This window comes from Chrysochloris asiatica, unplaced genomic scaffold (genome assembly GCF_000296735.1).
Source record: "Chrysochloris asiatica unplaced genomic scaffold, ChrAsi1.0 scaffold00047, whole genome shotgun sequence".
In the NCBI taxonomy this organism is placed as follows: Eukaryota; Metazoa; Chordata; class Mammalia; order Afrosoricida; family Chrysochloridae; genus Chrysochloris; species Chrysochloris asiatica.
The window spans coordinates 14,537,264-14,557,037 of NW_006408565.1; the positions used below are offsets into that span (position 1 = coordinate 14,537,264).

A 19,774-nucleotide genomic window follows, 5' to 3' on the forward strand; every position below is an offset into this window, starting at 1 on the left:
AACCAGAACCCTGTAGGGACCAAAAGCAACTGACGGAGGCAAGGGACAACTGCCCTCCTCCCAGGCACTAATAATTTATACTGCTATGAAGAGCTTTCTAACATATTTAAAATAAAGGAAAAAGTTTTCTTAGACTGGGGTAGGTTCTCACCAGTGGTCACTTGCTCTCCCTTGAATAGAATCAGCCAAGCCCAAGAGGAGGAAGCAGTCTCTCTCATTTTATTGGAATTCAGGACACAACAAGAAAAATACCCCAAACCACATGGAGACAGAAGACAGACACAACCCCCACAACCTCCTTGGCCAGAGAGCGTGAACAAAGTGTGGGGGACACAGCTGGGGTAGACCTTGAGCCTCAGTCCAGCCCTGCAGACTCCAGGCCTGCAAGGAAGGAGCAGACAGGGGAGGTGGGCCCAGCCCCCAGGGTGAGGGAAGAGCTGAGGGAAGGCCCCTGGGAGGGCTCTACCCCCTCACCAACATTCCTGCCCAGGGGCAGGGAGCCCACAGCAGCAAGGGGGCAGGCCCTGAACACATTCATGATTGAGAAGCAGCTGGAGAGGACACAGATTATCTGGGCAGAATCCCTGGGGGGTCAGTAGGTGGAGCCTGGAAGGGGCCCCGTGGGCCAAACCCTGAGGTCACAGGAGGGGGGCCAGAAGCGGGGCTAGTGAGTGAGGTCCTGAGTGAGTGGGTCAGCGGCTGGGCCCCTTCCTCCCGCTGCCTACAGCCCCTCCAATACTGCTGTGGGGAGGGGGGGGCCGCCTCTAGGAATACAGGGTAAGAAAGCAGCCCGCCCTCTGCTGCAGACGGTGCCAGGTGGCTGAGGCCAGGAGTGCGAGCTGGGCCATACCTGGGTCTGTCTGCCCCAAGGCCAGTGGCAGAGGGCAAGTTAAGGAAAGTGGGGATGGGGGCTCGACCGGCTCAGATCCAAGATGATGCCGCATGTGCTGAGTCCCTCACCAGCTGGGGGACCACACTGGGGGCCACCACTAGTTAGACAGGAGGCAGTAGCTTCTCAAGAAATTCCTTCACGGCTGCCATCTCCTGGGGGTGAGAGGAAATTGTGAGAGGCTCCAGGCTGGAGGTAGGAGAGGGCTGGGAGTGGGAAGCCATCCTTCAGCACTAACCTGAGGGCAGGAGCTGTGCATAACACCTGGGTACGTCTTGAACTGGACCCGGGCAGGTGTGACAACAGACCGGAGCTTTTCAGCTGTCAGGGCCCCAAACCGTACAGGCACCATGGGGTCCAGCTCCCCGTGGCACTGAAGGATGGCCAGGTCCTTGGCACTGCCATTGGCTGCCTGTGGGCCAGAAAGGGCTCAGGGCAAAGTCAAGTTGGCCAGCACAGCCCCCCAGTCCAGAGGGATCGGTGGGGGCACTCACCTCGGGGAAGGCCCGGTGTAGAGGCAGCCAGCAGCTCAACGCCACAATGCCAGCCAGAGGGTGGGGGCAGGTGAGGGCAGTGTAGAGGGACAGGGCCCCTCCCTGGAGAGATGAGCCAATGAGAGGTCACAAGGGCAGAGCTCGGCTCCCCTCCAGCCACCCACTACCCACCTCTCCTCACCTGTGAAAAGCCTCCCAGGACAATTCGATTAGCAGGAATCCCATTCTTCATCTCATGCTCAATCAAGGCCTTGACTAGGGGAGGAGGTAGGAGGATATGTCTTGAGGGTGTGGAGAGCTATTGAGGGACCTGAGACCCCAACAGGTACCCCCCAACCCTCTGGGGAGGCGCAGGAGGATCCTGGTAAGAGACAAGGGTCTTACTATTCTCTGCGGCCTTTTTGATGCCATCCTCATCCTCTGGGGCATCTGGACTCAGCCCCATCAGGTCGAACCTGGGGGAGCAGAGGCATTGGCAGCCATTGGAAGATCCCACCCAGTCCCATGCACTGCCCTCAGCTCCTGTCCCCATCCCCACACTCACCAGGATGGCATCACCATCCTCATGTTGAGTGTCACAGGGATCCGAGGCCTGGGGAGGACAGCAACAAGGACCCATGTTTAGGAGGGATGAGGAAGCTTCAGCGGAGAGGCCCTGGGGACCCTTCCCAGCAGGCAGAGCTTGTGTTTAAGGTGTTGCCAGGCAACCAGCCACGTGGGGCTGGAAGCTGCTGTTAGGGCATCAGTGGTAGCAATGGAGAAGCAGAACCCAACATTCGGTGTGACGGGGCCTACTGCAGCAGGTGAGTAGTTGGGGAAGGGGCACAGATTCTGGTCCCGGTCTGAGGAGATCTCCCTTCTGGGAAGCCCTGGGACTGGGGGCTGGGGCTAGGACCCATTCCTGGGGACACGATGGCAGCTAAGGTGGAAATAACACTTCTAACTGCTCAGGGCCCAGGCCCAGAGGTCCACCCGCAGCTGGTCACCATCCCCAGCCCCTCCCTTGCTGGGGTGGCACTCACGCATGGGGACAGATGTACTTGACATGAGGAAGCCGGATGGAGGAGAGGGCGTGAGCCCAGCTGTGCCTGGAGGAGGGGAGGAGGGAAAGACTCAGCTGTAGGGAGGGGTAGCAAGCTCCACCTCCTCACAGAACAGCCCCTCCTCCCAGCTCACTCACCCTGTGTCTCCAAGTCCATGTAAAAAAATAACCTGGAAGAGGATGAGCAGAGGGGAGCAGGGGGTTAGCATGCTGCTTTCATTCCCCCTTACATCCTCAATTTCTGGCCCCGAAGGACCTGGGGGGTGGGGGTGGGGACTGAACTAAGAGTCACACAGGTTATTAACCCCAAGCCACCTGGTCACCGCCACCTCCATTTTTCCCACACCCCTTCGAGCTATTCCCCCATGCAGTAGAAGGGCCCTTACCGCAGCCGTTTCCCGCTCAGCTCCAGACACAGTGGCAGCATCCGTGAGCAGGGGCACAGACATGGTGTTACCACACATACACTGCAGGGCTCCAGGCTGGGGCCTGTGCAAATGGGGGGTGGGGGGATTTCACGAGTGAGACCAGGCAAATGAGAGACTCCCATCACAGCACAGTCCTCAAAGCTAGGGCTCACCAAAACACCAGCACCCCAACTCCAGCACCCTGGCCAGGGTTCTGTTCAGGTCATCAAAGAAAAGGCAGGATGTCCCAGGGCAGAGGGAGCAGGAAGTTGGCCTCCCTTCCAGAAGCAGTCACCCTAGTGGCCCAAAGATGACTGAGCCAAACCAAGGTGCTCAGATTTGTTGGTGTGGAACCCAGGAAGGGGTGAGCTGAGGGGAGGCAGGGCAAACCCTGTCGCCTTTCCCCAGCTCCTGCACCTCAGAGGCAACTGCCTCCTGCCAGCTCTCCAGCCATCCCCCACCTTCTCTGGAGCTCCTGGTCTCCCCTCACCACCCCATCCTGCTCAAGTCTGAGAAATGAAGGAGAGAAAAAACGCCTCTGCCCCAAAGCCCCTCACCACATATCTTTTCCATCACCCTCCTGCCCAGCCAGCCCCCACCCAGCCTTCACACTAGTTTATGGCTCAGCCCTTCCCAGAGCCCCAGTGGGGTGTCCAGGTCCCCAGAAAGCATATGGACTTCCTTCCACCACCCACTCCCCAACTGGTACTTGGCTTTCCTGAATGGGGCTACCTGGTGCCTACTGACTCTCCCGAACACACAAAAGAATGTCAGGCTGACTAGCTCCTCCTCCCCATCCTCAGCATCCTCCAAACTGCCCGTGCGCTCCCACTACCTGCCCTTAAGTGTCCACCCTTCCCAACAGCACCCACCCCTTCTACCTGGCATCCACCTCCCTCCTTTGACCCCACCCACCCATAGTGGAGTCTTTCACCTCTGATCCTGAGGGGTCCCTCCCACAGGGGAGTGAACCCTTCTTCCTAAATTGAGATTCTCTTTCTCTTCCACTGTGGGGACTTGCATCTCACTCCTGAGTTTCCCTCTTTCAGAGAGGTGCCTTTCCCCTACTACACGATCTGGTGTCTCCATCTCCACAGTTAAAACGTCCACCCTGACCTAGGATTGCCTATTCCCTATAATGGGAACTTTCTCTGACCCTCCCCACTACAGCATTTTCAACCCTGACCCCAGCAACCTTCTCCTGCCCACAAAGGGGCTTTCTACATTTGACCCTGGGGAGCTCCCGCTTCACAATGGGATCTTCCACTTCCAACCCGAGTCCCCCTCATCACACCAAGGTACCCTCTTTCCTAGTCCCTCTCAATCTCTGAAATCCCCAAAGCTGAATAGCGCCTCAGGGTACCTCACTCCCTACCCCCATCTTCACAATTGCCATTCCCCCTCCCCTCTCTCCAGGATCCTCCCAGTGGCCCAATCGGCTTAACCATCGCCTCCTTCTGCCTGCCTGCCCTCAGACCAGAGTACCTCCACTCCTCGGGGGTTTCGAGACCTCTCTCGAGAATCTCCTTTCTCCCGCACAGACACTCACTCTTCCCCTCGGCCGCCCCCGCCGGAACTTCCGTTTGAGTCCCGGGAACCAAGCCATCGCACTGCCGGAAACAGCCTGGACAGCAGTACGGAATCCGGAAGTGGGGTATGGGGATTTCTCCTGCTAGAAGCTGCCATTTTGGGTACGGTGGGACCACTCCCTGTAATTGTCACGAAGTCACTTGAGTTCTTGCCTCCAAAGACCTGCAGACTAGACCGGGCATTGGAGACTTACACATATAGCACCATCTACACATATCCTGGAGGAAACTCATCTGAAAGGAAAGGCATTCCTCACACTATTAGTACAAAGTGTACCACCGTCCCAACCCCATGTGTCACAATTCTTTACAGCCTGGTACATCCACCACTGGTTTTCTTGCCCTTTCCTTCAAATTGTCAAGACAATGGGTGGAATCACATACTCTGAACTGAAATATCCTTAGAGATCATCCTCGTCCTTAAAGGTCTTAAAGAGGAAACTGAGGTCCATGGAGGCAAAGTAAACCACCTCAATATTCTACTGTAATATCACCTCTCTAGACCTGTTTCCTGGGCTATAAAATGGGATAACCACTACCTGCCTACTTCACAGCTTTCCTGTGAGACTCAATGAGGTCATGTGAAAATGCTTTATACACTGTAGATGACAATCAGTGTGAGGTCTTGACCCTAAAAAGGACCCTGGGGAAACACCACAGTCCATACTCTATACCAGGATAGCTAGGCAGGCACTAGTGGTGGTGTCTTAACGCTTGACAAGCAGTGTCATGCAGACTGCGCAAATACTATCATCGTCATCAAACTCCAGTTGTCAACAAAAAAGGCTTCAATGGGTCACCATTGAGTCACTTTGCCCCTTGCTGCACCAGTGAAGTGGAAATGAGACTCCCAATCCTTAAGATTGGTAGGCGTGACGAACTGACTTGAAGGACCATGTACCAGAGAGAGCACGTGGGCATCAACAAACAGGAAGTGAGTCACACTTGTCCGTCAGCTACTTAGTCTACTTGGTAAGTATAGTTTTCTTTCTTTTAAAAACTCAAAGCTCACAGAGCATTTTTTCCCAGGTCACGAGACAGTTTGGTCCTAAGTGCTCAACAGGTCAGAGATGTAACTTAAACACCAAGATTCCAGGCAGAAAATCTTTGGACTCAGGACCATGGTTTACAGGGAAAAAGGAGATAGGGAGCAAAAAGAACTCCAATGCACTTGTCCCCAACTCCCCCTGCTGGGTCTGCTTATGTTAGAACAATGGTTCCTTTTATACTCACAGACCACCTGAGACACTGGGAATTTGAACAAATTCAGAGGCTCCCTCACTGGGACTACCAGTGGTTAGTGTTTTAATTAGTGGAATTAATGAAGTGCTAGTTGACAAGGAGCTCTGGTAGCGTAGTGGTTATGAATCGGGCTGTGAACCTTAAGGTCAGCGGTTCGAAACTACCAGCTGCTCCACGGGAGAAAGATGAGGCTTTCTACTCCCGTAAAGATTTACACACTCGGAAACCCTGTACAGGGTCGCTATGGGTCGGAACCGACTCGATGGCACTTAACAACAACAACAAGTTGACAAGTACTGGACTATGAACCACAAGGTCCGAAGTTTGAAACCACCAGCTGCTCTGTGGGAGAAAGATGAGGCTTTCTGCTCCTATGAAGATTTAAAGCCTTGGAAACCTTATATAGGGTCGCTTTGAATCAGAGCCTACTCAACGGCACTTAATAACAACAAAGTCTTATAAGTTGTTAACTCAACGGCAGCTGACAAGTCTGCTGATACAGACATACCTTGGAGGTACTGCAGGCTCATTCCAGACCACCACAATGAAACAAATTTCACAGTCAGTCACAGGAATTTCTTGGTTTCCGAGTACATAGAAAAGTTATGTCTATAGTATATTGTAATCGGTTAAGTGTAAAATATCATTATTAAACAGTTTAAAATACTGAGAATTACTCAAATGTGATAGAGACACTACGTGAGCACATGCTATTGAAAAAAAAAGCAGGGTTAGCGCCACATTCAACTGACAGAAAAGAGAATCTGTGAAGTGCAATCAAGCAAAAGCACCATGAAACAAGATAGGCCTGTACTTCTATAAACTGTATTCCTACCCTTGCCACCCACCCCTAATTGAAACATGACTTTTAACTCCAAAATGACTCAACTGAAACAAAGGGCTGTGTGGTGGAAGAGGAGGCAGGACCCTTGGGCTTCAAGAATTGCATTTGCATTCTGGTTGATCTAGACTGCATTTTAGAAATGTTAAGGCACCACAACGCTTGGTGGTGGCAGGCCTTTCCTAGGACAGACTGAAGAAGCAGTGGGCCAGGCCCTCAGAGGAAATCTCAGATCCAACACTGTTGCAATTCCCTTTGTCAGCCATTTCTATTTTCTGTAAAGCTGACCTCAATCCCCCTTTTCAGATCTGTAAGTTCTCTCCAATTGCTGTACTGACATCCGTATGTTGTCAAGTGCCTTTGAGTCAATTCCAACTCAAAGCAACCCCTATACAGAGCTTCCGGGAAGCAGCTGGTGAGTTTGAACCACTGACCTTGTGGTTCACCATCCAGTGCTTACTCTACAGCGCCACAGCAGAAGTCCGACATACATGTATTCCTTTCAAAATGTTAATTCCAAGGTCTCTGGTTCACTTTCAGACCACATGTCCTGCTCACTTTCTTCACCTTCATCTCTTTTGGTGAGCTCTAGAATCTATTCTTTTACATTTTAAATGTTCCTCTATCCAAGTTATTTTTCTTTCTTGAGAACTGAAAAACAGGTTTTTAACTCCATCTTCTTCTTTACAGAATTAAGTTTGACTCTTCCTGGAGGAATGAATCTAGTTCTGACTTAACTGTAGTACTTCTTATAATCTACTTAGTCCAAAACAACACATTTTTTTCCGTTTGATAGTTTCCAGTAAGAAAAGTTTCATCAGTACTACCAAGAACTCAAAAGAAAATAGAAGCATTAAGTCTGACAAGAATTTATTAGGAAGCTTACTAGTCACAGTGAATAAAAAGCCATGAACAGAAGCACTCAGATTCTGGCATTAGGCTTAAAACGTGAGTAAGAAGCTAACAAACATAAAGGATCTCCCAAAGGGAAATCTTACCCCCACCAGGATACCCACAAACACAGAAATAATTCCCTTTTCTCCCCAGATTGCTTACCAAAGCAGTGGGGAAAAAAGCGCTTTCCCCCCAACTACTAAGTATCACCAGAGACTCCTACCCTTCCAGCTATAACCCTGGGACACTCATGTGTGACAGACAACTGCAAGCAGGGCAACTTGACAAGAATGCGGAACAATGACAGGGAGGAGCAAGCAGGGACAAGTATTTCTCATTGGAGACCCTCCTGATGGCTAATACAGATGCTAATACACAATCCAGATGCTTCAGAAAGTTTCCAGCAGCCCAGGAATTGTTTCCATTAAAAAAGAAAATCCTGCCACAAAGCAACAAGACACTTAGGATCCCATGGCACATTCAGACTGGCGAAGCAGCCGTTATCCATGCCTGCCTGATGATGGACCAGCCCAAGACCCAGTTTCTGCGGTACCCTAGAGAACAGTAAGTGTCTCTAGGCATCCACACAAGCCTCCCAGTGGTGTGTAGCTTCTGTAGACCAGGTTTTACAGCCGAGTCCCCAGAGACAAAGCTTTAGCAGAGGCCGTGGCAGTCAACTCTCTTGGGAGCCCCATCCTGTTTTCGGCCCAGTGGGTTGTTGGAGATCTTCACTGACACAGAACCTCTGTGGGAGCCTGGACCACCCACTAAGAAATGAAGTGTGTCTGTGGGGTAACCTGATGGACTTTGTGGTCTGTTGGGTTGGCTGATGCTTCATAATTGCAAATAGTCACCTCATGTCGGTGAAGCTGTAAGGAAATCAAGTATGTTGGGTTAGCAGGACATCAGAGAAGGTACTTTCCAAGACCACATACAGTGAAATAGTCCTGATTCAAGTCCAATTCCAAAAATCATCAATCACCTCACCTCTCTTCTCTTCTGGTATTTTTTATCCTACGAGGCCTGCAAAGATCATCAATGACCCACCCCTGATGTAGATGATTCCTATGTCTTCCCCTGCTATACTGGCAACACCAGGGGAACAATAGCTTGCTATTTTGTTTAACACCTATCTCTGGCGTCTGGAACAAGAAAGCTTATCAAAAAGTGTTTGCTGAAGGAAGAAATTTTAAAGCAAAAAAATGAATTAGTATCAATATTGTCATTTTAATCCCTATCAAATGTTCATAGTCTATCAAACAAGAAGGACAGTTTAAAATGGTTAAATCAAAAAATAAAATAGATTGGCAAAACCTGAAATCTCATTTGCTTGTTTCCCCTTCTCTTAAAGTACCCAACCATTGCCACAGGGTAGATAATATACAACTCCAACTTACCTCAGTCCATTCTCCTCTCAGACCAATATAAAAGACCTTTGTGGTATCTGCTCCAAAGTTTTTTGAAATATGAATAGACAGATGACAGACATTTGAAAAACGAGAAATTCTAGAAGATGAAGGGATGAGAAGAGAAGACATAAGTTAAGAGTTCCTTGAGTATCTTGCCACATGTCAACAACAATTCTAGCTCCAACTTGTGGTAAAATCCAGACAATGTCCTTTAAACAAGCAATTAATCCTGTGAAGATTTACTATACATCTACCCTGGGCAAAACACTGCTCAAGGCAAAAGGGAGAGAGAAAGATACATCGATCCAGTTCCTGTCCTCACAAAACAAGGGAGGAGGAATGCTGTATAACCAAGTTATATTTGGATCTCACTCTTAGGTACAAAAGAACTCGTGAAGAGCTAAGGGAAGTGGGCATGTGAAATGTAGCCTGCCATCAGCAGCTGCTTCACAGAAGAGGTGGTAGGCAGCCTTGGAAACCCTAGGGGGAAGGTCTACTCTGTCCTATAGGGTCGCTATGAGCTGGAATCCACGCATTTGGGTTCTGTTTTTTGTGGGGTGAGGAGCCCACTATGCAAAGAGAACTCTGAAAACCTCTTTTCCTAAGACTACCCTAGGAGCTCATTGAGGTCTGCCAACAAGTTAACAAGTCTGTGGCTTGCACGAAATTTCTGCCAAAAATTGCCCAAGCCAAGGATTGAGCGTCCTCCACTGTTGTAGTTCACTTTTGATGCATGGAGGAGACCAGCCAAAAACAAATGGCAAGCCCTGTAAGAGCTGATGTGTATATACTGGCTGCAAACCAGCAACACCCGCAGTTCCTCCGGAGACACCAGCGTGGAAGGCAGACTCAGCACTTACTTTGTAGCATACTCTAATTCTCCTGTAAGATCCCGGTTCAAACTGAAAGTCTGGTCTGGCTCCCTGTCGGTATCATCAAAGGACATCTGTGGAATGTTCTTATACCTGAGAAAAGAAAAGGAAGCAAAGTTCAAGAAATGTGTACTATCACGCTTCTCAGTTAGTTTTTCAGTACTTCCTGCTAACTCCTCGAAGGAGCTCTGGTAGCGTAGTGGTTACGAATCGGTCTGCGAACCGCAAGGTCAGCAGTTCGAAACTATGACCTGTTCCGCGGGAGAAAGATGAGGCTTTCTCTCCCATTAAGATTTACAGCCTTGGAAACCCTGTACAGGGTTCTCTAGGAGTCAGAACCGACTGCACAGCACATAACAACAACAACAAACTCCTCAACTGCCTTCAGTTTTATCAAGAGGAGATAAAATTTGGGGGTCAAAAATTTTGCAAGTGGTTTTATTGGCATTTACACACAAATATATTTAACCCAATGAGAAAAGAGCTGAGAACTGCAACATTTCCCAATGGCATCTTTGAGTGGGCTAAGATCACATGAGAAGCTATCCACAAAGCAATGGTTCAAACTAAATCACATGCAACAAACGCTTGGAGCAAAACACACAGCTCAGCACATTCACACGACGCTGGGGATGCTTAACTAAAAGAGCTCACTCCTGGGAAAAAACTTTGGCAGGAGTATATTAAACACAAGTTGAAAGATCAGATCAGATAAACTCAATGCTCAAGCATTTTTTTGTGTCCAAAATTGACCCTGTAGATGCAGCCATCTTACAATTCTTTAAAAAAAGCACCATTTGGGGATTTCCATTTTGAAAAGAACATAAAAGGACTGCAGACCTAATGGGCTTTGGAAAGGCAAGATAAAACTGCTAGTGAAGAAAAGATTGTTCAAATAAAAAAATCTAAGCAAACTGCTGTCTTCCTGTAAGACACAAATCCTAAAGAGGTGAGCCACACATCCCACCACCTATCTTCAGGGTATTTTATTAACACACCCACATGGGAAAGGCCTAGATATTAGCTGCAGTAAAATGCATATAATTTAAATAGGCAAGTGTTTGCTTCAAAGTGTTCCTAAAAGACTTGATGCAAAGCAGAATAATAATAGTGAACATTTATGAGCAGCATTATGAGAGGCAGTTTAACACTGTAGTTAGGAACAGCGTCTCTGGAGCTTGACTTCCTTGGTTTAATGCCTGGCTTTGACAATTACCAGCCCTGTGCCTCTGACAAGTGATTTAACCTGTCTCAGTTTTCTCATCTGAAAAATGGGGATAGTGATAGTATCAACTTGCCCCCTACAGTTGACGTAGAGATTAAAATGAAGTCAATTCTATGAGGTAATTTTTATTTTTAATTTAATTTTATTTAGGAAAACTGCAAACATAGTAGTAGAAACAATATAATGATCCCTGCGCTGTGGGTTAATGCGCCCGACTGCAAAGTCGTTTCAACTGCAAGGTCAGCGGTTCAAGCTCACCAGCTGCTCCTCGGAAACCCTATATAGGGTCACTATAGGTCAGAATCGACTCAATGGCACTTAACAACAACAACACATATATAACAGTGAGCTTCAATAATCAATATTAAGCTGATTTTGCTACCAGCCCCACTTTACTTTTGCTCAATAGTAAAGCAAATCCCAAATAGCATATTATTTCATCCATAAATACTTTGTGTATCTCTAAAAAGTTAGACATGTCAAGACAAAGCAAAAACAAACAAAAAACAACCCTATACCATTTTATATTAATTAACAACAACATTACTAAGTCTTTAATACCACTTAACATCTAGTCTGTGTTCAAATTTCTCTGATTTAAAACCTTCAATTTTACTTTTTTGGTGTTTCAGTGTTGTGTCACTGAACTGGCAGAATTTTTCTTCTTGTATTAAGAAAGTCCTGGTGTGGTAGGTACTATAGGACAAGCACTGGACTGCTAACCACAAGGTTGGTGGTTAAAACCCACCAGCTGGTCCTTAGAAACCCTTTACAGGCACTGAACAACAACAGTGAAACATAAGATATATTACAATCAATGACATCTTCAATTCGATAAAGTATAATACATATAAAGTGTCTAAAACTGAGGGCTATGCACATTATTTGCATTTGCTTGCCCCAAATTTGGGCACTTACTATGTCCCAGACCTAGCTAAACACTTTACAGATTGTAACTCACTTAATTCTCTCCTCAATATTATGAGGTCCATACCATTATTATTTCCATTTTATGTATGAGAAAATTGAGGCATAGAGGAGATAAACAATGTCCCAAGGTCACGCAGCTAGCAACTGGTATAGTCAGAATTGAGCCTAATCAGTTCATTCCAAAGCTTTTGGTTTAAAAAATAAAACTACAGAGTCTACACTGTTAACTACAATACAACCTAGACATTTAGTCTTCTAAAGTAAACGAGTCTCCAAAAATATCCATGAATCACATCATTTTCTTAAAATGGTTAAATATGATCTGCTTTCAAATTCATGTTTCTAACAACCAAAAATAGTCTTTTCTTTCTTAAATCTTCCCTAAAGTCTGTTTATAATTGCTCCTTTTTTCTGATTAAATTTCTTTATGCATCATTTTAAAAATATGAACTTTTTGAAACCCATGTTGCCAACAGTGCAGCTAACCATAAGACACCATTGCACCGCTTCACTTTAATCACCTGACAGTACTCAAAAAGCCATTTCTCCTCCTTTTAGGAAGACAACATGGAATAGGGTTAGCTGTCGGTGGCAACAAAGCCAGTGGTACAAGAGGTGTATAGAACTCTGTCAACTAAAAGTCCATGCAAACTCAGATGAAGAAATTCCCTGCCAACAAAACATACTCAAAGATGATTACTGTATGAAATGGCAAGGGAAATTTTGAAACAAACATCAAAAATAGAATCTTTAAAGATCATTAGCAAATTGCAGCTGAGTTATTAAAACAACTACGAAGTTAGCAACAATTAGAATTTATAGGTTATTCTCTGAACAAATGGTGCTGGGGTACTCTGAAAAACACAGACAAAGCTTTAAAGATGCTTACCATAAACAAGCCATTAATTCAGGCAGAGATAAGTATATTTAGATACAGAATAATACCAGGAAATTAAAAAAAAAAAAAAAGGATTGGGGAATGTTTAATCCAGTGAGAAGGAATCTGATATGCTAGAATAAGTGCAACCAGAAAAAGAGAATGAGAAGGCGCTTCCCAAGGGTCTAAGCCCTTGCCACTTACAGTCGCATTTCAGAGGGGTGTGATTCATCGTCCTCTCCCATTATAATGATGCCTTTGAGCTTGACACTGCCTGTAAATCTGCCAGAAATGCAAAAGAGATGTCTGTCAACCTGGATTTGAATCCCTACTTAGCTGTGTGACCCTGGGCAAGACCTTTCCCCTCTCTGGACTTCAGTTTACTCTTTAGTCAGGTTTGTTCTAGACTGTGTCTAAGATTCTGTCTCCCTCTGGGAATTCTGGAATTCTAAGAAATTTACCTCGACTTCTCAGGTATCTTTCAGCAAGTACATCTGTTTCCAATCTGTATCTAGAAATCTATGAAGATTTCCTCCTCAAACCCACCAAACCCCATTTTTAGAAACAGATGTAGTCACTCTTGACAAAATGAGCTAATCCATCTGGCATGGCAATTGGGCACAGCCGATTTGGCCTGAGGCTGGCACTGAGGAGATACTTACGGGATATTAAACAGAAGCTCTTCATCTGCATCACTTTCAACAAACTGGAGGGGATGAGAAGTTGGGAGGAGAAAGTAACAAATATTTGTTCAGCGCCTACAATTTCAGGATTCCTCCACCCTGTTCTGGTAGCGTAGTTACGAATCGGGCTGCTAACCTCAAGGTCGGCAGTTCCAAACTACCAGCTGTTCCGCGGGAGAAAGCTTAGGCTTTCTGCTCCCGTAAAGATTTACAGCCCCGGAAACCCTGTGCAGGGTCGCTATGAGTCGGAACCGACTCCACGGTACTTAACAACCACCACATGTTCTGCAACTGGGGCACAATGTAAATAGTCAACCTCTATGTTTTCCGGAACTTTAATTAGCCTCCCCTCCCGGGGAACCCAGGAATGAACTTAGAAGGCACGCCAGCTTCCTGAAATTGTGTGCCAATATCTGTGCCTATGTGTATTTCCACCAGGGTGAAGGTCCTTGGGCATGATTCACCAGGGGACTGGTGGTTAAGACCCCGTGCTCCACACAGGACAACACACTTGGTCCTCATCGGGCGGTACGAACAAGCAGCCATTGGGACCAGGGGAGAAATGGAAGGGAAAACGCCCGCCCTCCTTCACAACTTCCCACAGACCTGGAACAGGGCAGGGAGCTGTGTAAAGCTGAGGAGCCCCTTTCTCTCACTCTACCTCTTTTTACTAGCTGCAAAATGGGAGACTCTACCCTGTTCACCTCCCAACGGCCTGGCACATGGGCACGGGAGAGCGCTTGGCAAACGGCTGTCGCTGTTTTTAACAGCAGGAATCAGGCTGGTGGAGAAGACCGGCGGCTTGAGGCCTCGCGCGGGGCTCTGCCTCTCCCGCCCGAACCGGCCCCGTCAGGCCCACCTTAGAGCGGTCGGTCCTCTCCTCCCACGGCTTAAAGACCCCGCGACCACTGCCCTCGCGGCTCTCGTTTAGACACTGCAGCCGCTCCAGGTCGATGCGCAGGTACAGGCCGTAGGCCAGGCCACGCTGCTCGGGCGGTTCCTCCCGTTCGGCAGCGCAGCGGCAACCGCCCCCACCGTGGCTGTGGCCGTGCGACATGGCGACGCCGCTGTCGCCAGTCCCTTCGGCCCTACAACCGCTAGCGTCGCGCTTGCTCCACTTCAGTCGCCAAGCGCATCGCGTCCGCCGCGTCGTAAAAGGCGCCTCAGTGAGGCGCATGCGTCCAGAAAAAAGGAGGCGGGGCTTGGAGATGATTGACGTTTGACTTGCGCCTACCAGGTGCGGGAGAACTAATGTTGTCTCGTTTATCCTGGAAATGGATGAAGTTACTATCCCAGCTTCACAAATATGAAAACTGAAGAGCAAAGAGATTTAGCTGATGTTCCGAGTAAGTTGTGGGACTGGAATTCGAAACATACTCCCGCTCTGCTAAAGTCTATGGTCTTTTCTTTTGCCAGCACGTTTCTTAGATAGCTGGTGAAGGAAAGGTGTGTAATGATAAAACCTGAAGATAGCAATTACTCCATTATCACTGTCTCACCAGTACACGCTTAGGCGTTTAGATTGCACAGACCCCGTTTCGTGGCGGGCTTAGAGGTTGGGAGCACGGACTTTGTGGAGCTCTGGTAGCGTAGTGGTTACGAGTCGGGCTGCTAACTTCAAGGTCAGAAGTTCAAAACTACCAGCCATTCCGTGGGAGAAAGATGAGGCTTTCTGCTCCCGTAAATCCCGTAAAGATTTACAGCCACGGAAGCCCTGTACAGGGTCGCTATGAGTCGGAACCGACTCCACAGCACACCACCACCATATCTAAGGACAAATCCTGGGTTGCTACTAACAGTTGTTAACCGAATTGATTGCGACTGATGTTGTTGTTATTGTCAGGTGCCATCGAGGCGGAACCGACTCATAGCGACCCCATGAACAGCAGAACGAAACAATGTCCGATCCTGGGCCAACCTCACTACCGCTGCCACACTTGAGTCCATCAATGATGCCACCTGGCCAATCCATCTCGTTAGAGGTCTTCCTCTTTTTCTCTGACCCTCCACCTTACCCAGCATGACATCCTTCTCCAACGATTGTTTCCTCCGGACAATATGTCCAAAGTGTGAGAGACGAAGCTCAGCCATCCTGGCCTCCAAGGAGCACTCTGGCTGCACTTCTTCCAAAACAGATCTATTGGTTCTTTTGGCAGTCCATGGCACTTTCAGTATTCTCCTCCAACACCACAACTCCAAGGCATCAATTCTTCTACGATCTTCCTTATTCACTGTCCAGCTTTCGCATCCATATGAGGCTATTGAAAACACCATGGCCTGGGTCAGGCACACCTTAGTCCTCAAGCTGACATCTCTGCTCTTCAATACTTTAAAAAGTTACTGTGCAGCAGATTTGCCCAATGCAATATGTCTTCTGATCTCTTGACTGCTACTTCCGCGAGTGTTGATAGTTGATCCAAGAAGAATGAAGTCCTTGACAACTTCAATCTTTTCTCCATTGATAAGAATGTTGTTTATTGGTCCAGTGGTGAGGATTTTTGTTTTCTTGACATTGAGATGTAATCCATATCGAAGACTGTGCTCTTTGATCTTCATAAGTGAATGTTTCAAGTCCTCTTCACTTTCAGCGATCAAGGTTGTATCATCTACATATCACAGGTTGTTAATGCGTCTTCCTCCAATCCTGATGCCACGTTTTTCTTCATAGAACCCAGCTTCTCGCATTATTTGCTTAGCATACAGGTTGAATAAGTATGGTGAAAGAATACAACCGCGACTGTTAGCGACCCAGTATAGGGTTTCCGAGGAGCGGCTGGTGAGTTTGAACCACCAACCTTGTGTTTCAAATCGACCTTGCGATCCAGTGCTTATCCTACGGTGCCACACCAAGACTCTAATACTGACAGTGTTGTTGTTGTTAAGTGCCATCGACAGTGAGACATTCTAAAATAAGTGATTTCCCAATTCAGAGTTTCGTTGAATTTTGGTGAGTATTAAACTCTGCATACAGTAGCTGACACGTGGTAAAAATGCAGTTACTGTGTGCCATCGAGTCGGTTCCGGCCCTTAGTGACCCTGTATAGGACTTCCGAGGAGCGGCTGGTGAACTTGAATTGCCGATCTTGCAGTTCAAACCGACTTTGCAGTCCAGCTTTAACCCGCAGTGCCACACCGGGACGCCATAAAAATGCAATAGGTTTTGGTTATTACAGTTCATTTTAGAAGTGATCTTGGAGTCAGATCTTGCTTCAATTCAAGCTTTGCCACTTACTAGCTGAATTTGAGTCTTAATTTTCCTCATGTTCAGTGAAGACATTGGATTCGTGACCTTTAACCGCCTTTCTGCTGGAATGGTTCCAAGCAGTTTTTGTCAAATGGCTGGTTTATGACCCATTTAATCGTACATCTAAGAAGCTCTGGTAGGATAGTGGTTATGAGCAGGACTGATAACTTCAAGGTCAGCAGTTCCACTAGAGAAAAACGAGGTCTCTGCTCCTGTAAAGATTTACGGCCTTCAAAACCCTATACAGGATCGCTATGAGTTGGAAGTGATTCCACAGTACATAACCACCACCACCACCAATCAGACATTTGGTGTGGCACAGTAGGATCAACACTGGACAATGAACCACAAGGTCTGCAGTTCCTCAGCTGCTCCTCAGAAACCCTATACAGGTTCGCTATGAGTCAGAATAACTCTACAGCACTTAACAACAACAACAACAATAGGTCTTGAAACCTATTTAAAAGATGGTAACTAGCATTTTATCAAATAAAAAACAGAATATGTTTTTTTTAAATCCCAGAACATATTACACATTGTCAGTCTCAATTCATGGAACTTTTGTTGAGTTTTGAGTGCAATGTAAAATGTTTTCACACTCTGGGTTACAAGTCAAAAGAATTGGAAGTCACTATTTAGAGTGGAAATGATTTTGTAGAAAGCTTTCATGCTGCCAGGGCGAGAAGAAGAGGTCCCTAAGTGGTGCAAGCAATTGCAATAGGCTGTGAACTAAAAGGAGTCCTATTGGGGCACTGTGGGTTAATGTGCTGGACTGCAAAGTCAGTTTGAACCACAAGGTTGGTGGTTCAAGCTCACCAGCTGCACCTCAGAAACCCTATATAGGGTCACTATGAGTCAGAACCGACTCGACAGCACTTAACAACAACAACAACAATGAACTAAAAGGCTGGCACCCACCCAGAAGTGGTGCTGCAGAAAGTCCTGATGATCTGCTTCCATAGAGATTGCAACCAAGAAAACTACGGAGCAGTTCTACTCTGTAACAAGATTACTTCTAAAATGGATTTGAAGCACTGGATTTGGCGCTTTTGGTGATTGTTTTTGCTGGGAGGAAAAAGACAGAGGGTACAGAGAGAGAGTTGTAGGAGACTATATCCCCTTCACAGGCTACATACTTCAGTAACTCTGGCCTTGGAATGTCCAGACATGACTTGAAATACTCATCATTTCAAATTCCATTCAGAAATAATTTGTTGTCCTATAGTTCAATTCTTTGTGAAATGGGCCAACTTGTTCCTGTCTCGGAATAGTTCAATTCTATTCCTGCTTTCAGGTAAGCAGCCTGCTACACGGCAAATGTTCATTTCATTGAATGATACTCAGCAGTCTTTCTACGACCTTGTCACATCTTAAGACCAAAACAGACCTTACCCAATACACCATCTCACTTTTGGCTCTTCTCCTGTCACCAGGCAAATGGATTCAGGGTATGGAGAGAGAAGGACTTGGGGCCTGTGGTTTTGCTATACCCCTTCTACCTGACCTACTATAATTACCTAAGTTCTGGGCTGATGCCCCAGTGTCATAAAGCCAATTTAGTTCCAGTACAGAACTCGCCTTGTCAGGTCCAAAATGTGAACCGGACTGCCATCTCATTGTGAAGGTTTATTTGGCTAGGTAGCAGAATAGAACATATTTAGCAGTTCGTTGTTGTTAAGTGCCATCAAGTTGGTGCCAACTCATCGCGACCCTGTATAGGGTTTCTGAGGAGCAGCTGTGGGGATGAACCGCCAGCCTTATGGCTCAAACTGACATTGAAGTCCAGCACATTAATTATCCTGAAGAGCCACACCAGCAATTCCTTAGGTTCATTTATAACTTTTTAAGTGTGTCTCTACTTATACCCTTGCCCTGGTCCCAAAAATATTAAGGGTGGCGTGCTAGGCATGATCTGTCATGTATAAAATGAGAATAGTAAGTGTTCCTACTTCATAAGGTTTTATTATGAAAGTAATATGGGACAATGCATTAAAAGTGGTTGGTACACGTGACTCATAGACATATTGGACTATTTACTCACAGACTATACTATACCCAGAAGCAAGACTGTCATCTCAGCACCCTCCTCTGGTTGGAAGGGAAACTGCAGTTGCTAAGGGGATTGGATTAGGAAGATCACCTGGGTTGCAGGGTGGTTTAGCAGTGAAATGGAATCATGCTTTGGGCTTCTGCTTATTACCCCCTCTGGTACTCCAAGAGCTCTGGTGGTGTTTTGGGTTACCCGTGGGGCTGCCAACCACAAGGTCAACAATTCCAATCCACCAGCTGCTCCACGGGAGAAAGTTTCACTGAGTCGGAACTGACTTGACATTCTGCCACGACACCCCTATGCTATAGGGATAGCGGAAGACAAAGGGGATTTCTGACTGACTTCTAGGACTCCCTGGGGTGGATGTTGAGTCAGTTCTTATTCATAGCGACCCTTACTAGGATTTCTGAGAAGTGGCTAGTGGGTTTGAACTGCGGACCTTGTGGTTTGCAGTCAGTGCTGAGCCTACAGCATTATATCGGGATATCTGAGGACAGATGAGATTTCTGACTAATTTCTAGGACTGCCCTGGAGTAGGTAGAAAAAAAATCATTTTTTCCTCCTCTCATTCCCAGGCTCTATCTTGAAAACATTTCTATAGCTCAAGGACTACTGGGAGAGACAAATTGGTTTCTGGTTACTTTTGACTGTCCCTTTGTTGCAGAAATATGTTGTTGTTAAATGTCATCAACTCAGTTCTACCTCATAGCAACCCTGTATAGGATTTCCAAGGAGCAACTGATGGGTTTGAACCAGTGCTTATCCACACCAGGACTCCCATTTAAAGGATGTTGTTGTTGTTATGTGCCATTGAGTCATATCTGACCCATATCAACTTTGTATATATAGGGTTTCTGAGGAGTGACTGGTAAGCTTGAACCACTGACTTTGCAATCCAATGCATTAACCCACAGCGCCACATCAGGACTCCATTTAAAGTATAGTATGATATAGTATACTATAGTATATATAGTATAGTAATAGTATAGTATAGTATAGTAATAGTATAGTATGTTGTTGTTGTTAAGTGCCGTCGAGTCGGTTCCGACCCATAGCGACCCTGTACAGGGTTTCCGAGGGTGTAAA

The 19,774-nt window shown here is 46.8% G+C and overlaps 2 protein-coding genes across 2 annotated transcripts; both read right to left on the reverse strand.

Annotated features, from left to right (window-relative positions):
• Nucleotides 1-198: 198 nt before the first annotated feature.
• LYPLA2 (lysophospholipase II) lies at nt 199-4,407 on the reverse strand. Its single transcript, XM_006862307.1, has 10 exons — nt 4,318-4,407; nt 2,812-2,914; nt 2,564-2,595; nt 2,406-2,471; nt 1,928-1,975; nt 1,768-1,838; nt 1,565-1,638; nt 1,384-1,485; nt 1,128-1,301; nt 199-1,044 (listed from the first exon to the last, which is right to left on the reverse strand). The coding sequence occupies exons 2-10, from the start codon at nt 2,887-2,889 to the stop codon at nt 994-996; spliced, it is 696 nt and encodes a 231-aa protein (XP_006862369.1). The 5' UTR covers nt 2,890-2,914; nt 4,318-4,407; the 3' UTR covers nt 199-993.
• Nucleotides 4,408-8,165: 3,758 nt separating this feature from the next.
• On the reverse strand, nt 8,166-14,516 carry PITHD1 (PITH (C-terminal proteasome-interacting domain of thioredoxin-like) domain containing 1). The gene is made up of 6 exons (XM_006862308.1): nt 14,254-14,516; nt 13,374-13,417; nt 12,916-12,993; nt 9,668-9,772; nt 8,796-8,904; nt 8,166-8,267 (listed from the first exon to the last, which is right to left on the reverse strand). Exons 1-6 carry the CDS (start codon nt 14,449-14,451, stop codon nt 8,166-8,168), a joined length of 636 nt encoding a protein of 211 aa, XP_006862370.1. The 5' UTR covers nt 14,452-14,516.
• Between the last annotated feature and the right edge of the window lie 5,258 nt (nt 14,517-19,774).